This window comes from Chenopodium quinoa, unplaced genomic scaffold, assembly GCF_001683475.1.
Source record: "Chenopodium quinoa cultivar QQ74 unplaced genomic scaffold, ASM168347v1, whole genome shotgun sequence".
NCBI classification, from domain to species: domain Eukaryota; kingdom Viridiplantae; phylum Streptophyta; class Magnoliopsida; order Caryophyllales; family Amaranthaceae; genus Chenopodium; species Chenopodium quinoa.
In genome coordinates this window covers 80,883-86,116 of record NW_018742225.1, presented here as the reverse complement: position 1 = coordinate 86,116, position 5,234 = coordinate 80,883, and the positions used below count along the sequence as shown (strand labels likewise).

The 5,234-nt window shown below is 40.8% G+C and overlaps 1 protein-coding gene across 1 annotated transcript; it reads right to left on the bottom strand.

Moving 5' to 3' along the window:
- Positions 1-1,908: 1,908 nt before the first annotated feature.
- On the bottom strand, positions 1,909-5,029 carry LOC110734607. Its single transcript, XM_021914769.1, has 2 exons — positions 3,013-5,029; positions 1,909-1,957 (listed from the first exon to the last, which is right to left on the bottom strand). The coding sequence occupies exons 1-2, from the start codon at positions 4,893-4,895 to the stop codon at positions 1,909-1,911; spliced, it is 1,932 nt and encodes a 643-aa protein (XP_021770461.1). The 5' UTR covers positions 4,896-5,029.
- Positions 5,030-5,234: the final 205 nt, after the last annotated feature.

Genomic DNA, 5,234 nt, shown 5'->3' with positions numbered 1-5,234 from the left:
CAAATCCCAATTCACCCGGATGACCAACATAAAACAACCTTCACTTGTCCATGATGTGTAAGCAAGATGAGAACCTTGTTACAAAAGTACGTTTTAAGGGGTCTTAGTGAAATCGTGATTAGTGAAGGGGAGAATAGGGGAACACTCAACCCTAGTCTCGGATATAACAAAGGGGAACACTCACCCTTTGCTTGGTGTAGTTAGGAATGGGGAACACTCAACCCACTCGTTCACTACGCAAGTTCCTAGGTTTGGGAACACTCTACCAAAACTAGCACTCTTCAAATTTGAGTTATCAAACTTGGACCTTAAAAATGACTAATTGCTAAGTCACGTTTAATCAACAAAACACAAGTGTTTAAGCAAATTTCTGGATGCTTTTCATTCATGCATAGTACACTATTTATAGTAGTGTATAAGTTACATAAAGGAACATAGGATTCCCTTCTACAATTTTTAATGATCATCCATCACTTGCCTAATTAAAAGACAAGATAAAATGCTAATTATAAGGTGATTAAAAGGCTCATATGACTGTCCAATTAACCCCTCATAACAACAAAGTAAAACTAATCAACTAAGCTTAAAACTATGCTTAAATTAAGGAGAAAACGTTCAGCAATCATGAGGTCTTCAAACAGCATTTTCAACGTCCAAGAAAACATGCAAACAACCCCCTTGAGTCACGCTTGTAACCTCCCATTTAAACCCTTGATTCAAGCTCCTTTATTCTAGCAACAACTCTCTAATTAAGTACATGTAAACCCCAAGTAAAGAGGTAGAATAATCAGCCAACTAATGCCTTAATTCACGCCCAACACAAGCCTTGAATCACGCTGTCAAAAATCAGTCCAATGTAACTCCCAAATGCATAAATCATGCGTGGCTTCAAGCTTGGAAAAACGGCTCATGTACTAGATACCTTCAACAAGATTAATTACACTAAGGGAAGTGTAACCATTTGTTAAACTCTTTGGACTAAAACCGTGCATAGGATTGAAGAATGATTTAGACAAGAATAATCCCTTAGCACCTTGCTCAATAGCACCGTGTTGAACCTCCTCATCTTGACCATGGATAGTTGACCCTTGACCATCTTGGTCATCTTCCCCTTCTTCAAAAGGAATTGCCCTCAATTCGTCATCATCAAAGTAAGGAGCAAGATCACCAATGTTGAATGTACTTGAGACACCATATTGGCCTCCCAAATCTATTTTGTATGCATTGTCATTGATCCTTTCCACGACCTCAAACGGACCCTCGGCTCTTGGCATAAGCTTGTTCTTCCTTTTGCTAGGAAAACGTTCTTTCCTCATGTAAATCCACACCAAGTCCCCAACTTCAAAAGACTTCATATTTCTAACTCGTTTGTTGGCTTGTTTCTTGTAGATTTCATTTGCCTTTTCAATGTTTCTTCGAACTTCTTTATGGACTTTTATCATGAACTCGGCTTGCTCCTTTGCCCCACCATGAACGAACTTGTCTTTTGGCAAAGCAATAAGATCAATGGGAACATAAGGGTTAACGCCATATACTACTTCAAAAGGAGAGTACTTCGTAGTAGCACTAGGTGTCCTATTATAAGCAAACTCGGCATGAGCAAGCTTATTATCCCAATCTTTGGTACTTTTGCTTACCAAAGCCCTAAGCAACGAACCAAGTATCCTATTCACCACCTCCGTTTGACCATCGGTTTGTGGATGATGTGAGGTAGAAAACAATAACTTAGTTCCCATCAAACGCCATATAGACTTCCAAAAATGACTTAGGAACTTAGTGTCACGATCCGACACAATGGTGCGTGGCACCCCATGAAAACGAACCACTTCTTCGAAGTATAACTTAGCCACTTTTACTGCATCTTCAGTTTTATGGCAAGGAATGAAATGAGCCATTTTTGAAAACCGATCAACCACCACCATTATTGAATCCTTGCCTCTTTGAGTTCTTGGCAAAGCTACAATAAAATCCATACTAACATCTTCCCAAGGTCTCTCGGGAATTGGTAAGGGCTTGTAGAGACCTTTATGAAACACCATCTTTGCTCTTTGACAAGTAGAACAACGACTCACCAAATGATGAACCGTGGCTAACATTTTCGGCCAATAAAAGTGAGCTTGGAGAAGCTCCACTGTCTTGTGAATACCAACGTGACCAGCTAGCCCTCCCCCATGAGCTTCATGTATCAACAAACTTCTAATGGGACATTTTGGAATACATAATCTATTTCCTTTAAAAAGAAAACCATTATGTAAGGAAAACAGATCATAGACTCCCTGGACACAGTTATCAATTATCCTTTTGAGTTCATCATCTTCTTGATAGTATTCTTTGATCAAATCGAACCCAAGTACCTTTGCTTCAACCATTCCAAGCAAATTATGCCTTCGAGATAAGGCATCCGCAACCACATTAGCTTTCCCACTCTTGTATTTAGAGGAAAAGTTAAATGTTTGCAAGAATTCGACCCACTTTGCATGTCTTGCATTCAGCTTCTTTTGGCCATGTATGAACCTCAAGGATTCATGATCGGAATGCAATATGAAAGGTTGTGGCCTCAAGTAATGTGACCAATGATCTAGAGCTCTTACCATAGCATAGAACTCTTTATCATAGGTGGAGTAATTCAACTTGCCTTGACTCATCTTCTCACTAAAGTAAGCAATGGGACGCCCACCTTGAATCAATACGGCACCAATACCCTTTCCACTTGCGTCACATTCAACCTCAAATGGTTTGGAAAAATCCGGAAGTGCTAAGATGGGTGTGTTGCACATCTTCTTCTTGACTTCTTCAAATGCCCTTTGAGCTTGGGGTGTCCATTCAAACACGCCTTTCTTAGTACACTCGGTGATGGGAGACATGAGTGTGCTAAAATTCTTGATGAATCTTCTATAGAAGGAGGCAAGCCCATGAAATGAACGAACTTCCGTGAGTGTCCTTGGACTAGGCCATGATTGGATTGCTTCAATTTTGCTAGGATCCACCTTCACGCCATCACCTGAAACTATGTAACCAAGAAACATGACTTCATACAATAAAAAATCACATTTTTCTAGTTTCCCATACAATTTTTCTTGCCTCAAAACAGAAAATACTTGGAAAAGATGATCAAAATGAGATTCTTCATCACGTGAATAAATGAGAATGTCATCCAAGTATACTACCACGAACTTGCCAAGAAATGGCCTTAGCACCTCATTCATTAATCTCATGAACGTGCTAGGGGCATTTGTAAGGCCAAATGGCATGACGAGCCACTCATACAACCCATGCTTTGTCTTGAACGCGGTTTTCCATTCATCCCCTTCTCTCATGCGAATTTGATGATACCCACTTCTCAAGTCTACCTTTGAGAAGACCTTGGAACCACTTAACTCATCAAGCATGTCATCAAGCCTTGGAATTGGAAACCTGTACTTGATAGTAATGTTATTAACGGCTCTACTATCAATACACATTCTCCAAGTACCATCTTTCTTAGGGACCAACAAAGCAGGAACGGCACATGGACTCATGGACTCACGCACATAACCCATCCCCATTAGCTCTTCAATTTGACGTTGTAATTCCTTAGTTTCTAAAGGGTTACACCTATAGGCTGGCTTATTTGGCAAAGGTGCTCCGGGAATGAGATCGATTTGATGCTCAATTCCACGTATGGGTGGTAGTTCTTTAGGTAATTCATTCGGAAAAACGTCCTCAAAATCCTTAATCAATTGGGCTAACTTAGGATTTTGAGCAACAAAATTTTCGTGGGTTTCTTTGGAGTATAGTATGAACAACTCTCCCTCACCATCTAACTCCCTTTCAAACTCTTTAAGAGACAACAAGGATACTTCTTTTTGGGGTGTTTGTGATGGTGAAAACCGTGGGGGTGGTAAAGGGTGTAGTTTTTTCTTTCTCCCTTCATGGACTATGGTATACGTGTTGTGATACCCATCATGTATAGATCTTTTATCAGTTTGCCAAGGCCTACCAAGTAGAATATGACAAGCATCCATGGACACAACATCACATAATATAGAATCACAATACGAACCAATACAAAAAGAAACCATGCATTGCTTCCTAACCCCAGTGCTAGCATTAGAATCTAACCAACTTAATTTGTAAGGTTGTGGATGATTAGTAGTCGTAAGACCAAGTTTAGATACTAGGGTCTTAGACACGGTATTAGCCTCACTTCCTCCATCAATAATCAAATCACATACCTCGTCACCAATTTTACAACGGGTGATGAAAATGTGTTGTCGTTGGGGGGCAGCATCCTCTTCCACACGTGCTTGTAAGGCCCTCCTAATCACGAGGCTAGTCTTCTCCTCTGGCTCGGCAATGCAATCATCACAATCATCTTCAACTTCTTCTTCCCCCTCCTCAAACTCATCCCAGTTGATGTTTTGAGTGGCCATGAGCTTAACCTCTTGTATGGTTAACGCCCTAGTATTAGGACAATCCTTCTTGTAATGACCTCGTCCTCCACATTTGTAACACACAATGTCACCTAGCTTCACGTCCTTTGTGTCCTTTTTTGGTGGATTACTTGGTTTGTTAAAGGAAGAACCTTCCTTCGTAGGAAAAGAAGGTTTTCGTGCCAATTGAGGAATGGTAGTAGGCTTCTTCTTCTTCCTCTTAGCATCGAACTTAATCACCAACTTGCAAGCTTCAGCAAACGTGAGGTTAGTATAACCTTCAAGTTTGTCTTGTAATTCTTGGTCCAAACCAGATATGAAACGCCCCATTTTGAGCTCTTCATTTTCGGTTACTTCACACACAATAGCAAGTCTATCAAACTCTTTTATGTAATCCTCCACAGAGTCCCCATTTTGTTGCAAGGTACTCCACTTCACATATTGACTCTGCTTGTAATTGTGGGGGATGAAACGGTCTTTCATCCGTTTCTTGAGTTTGCCCCAAGTAGAGATAGGAGCTTTCCCCCTAAGGGTACGTCCCCTCTGCTCTCCTTGTAGCCAACTATCACCATAGCCCTTCAACTTGACTTTGGCAATCTTAAAACGTTGAACATCCTCATGAATGTCCTTGTATTCAAAGTACCTTTCCAAGGATTTCTCCCATTCCAAGTACTTCTCTGGATCAAGTGTCCCATCAAAAGAAGGGACGTCCACTTTGAGACTCCTATCTTCCCTCCTAGGTGGAGGGTCTTCATCTTGATCTCTCCTATCTTGCTCGTTCATGAGTCTTGCCATCAAGGCAGCAAGGTTCCCTTGTAGATT

What these genes read in the sequence shown, in the direction of transcription:
- LOC110734607 (XM_021914769.1), bottom strand. Translation starts at nt 4,895, where the DNA reads ATGAAAGACCGTTTCATCCCCCACAATTACAAGCAGAGTCAATATGTG. An exon ending in GAAGTCATGTTTCTTGGTTA is followed by an intron (nt 1,958 to 3,012) that starts CATAGTTTCAGG and finishes ATTTTATTGTAG; the next exon opens with CTTTGCCAAGAACTCAAAGA.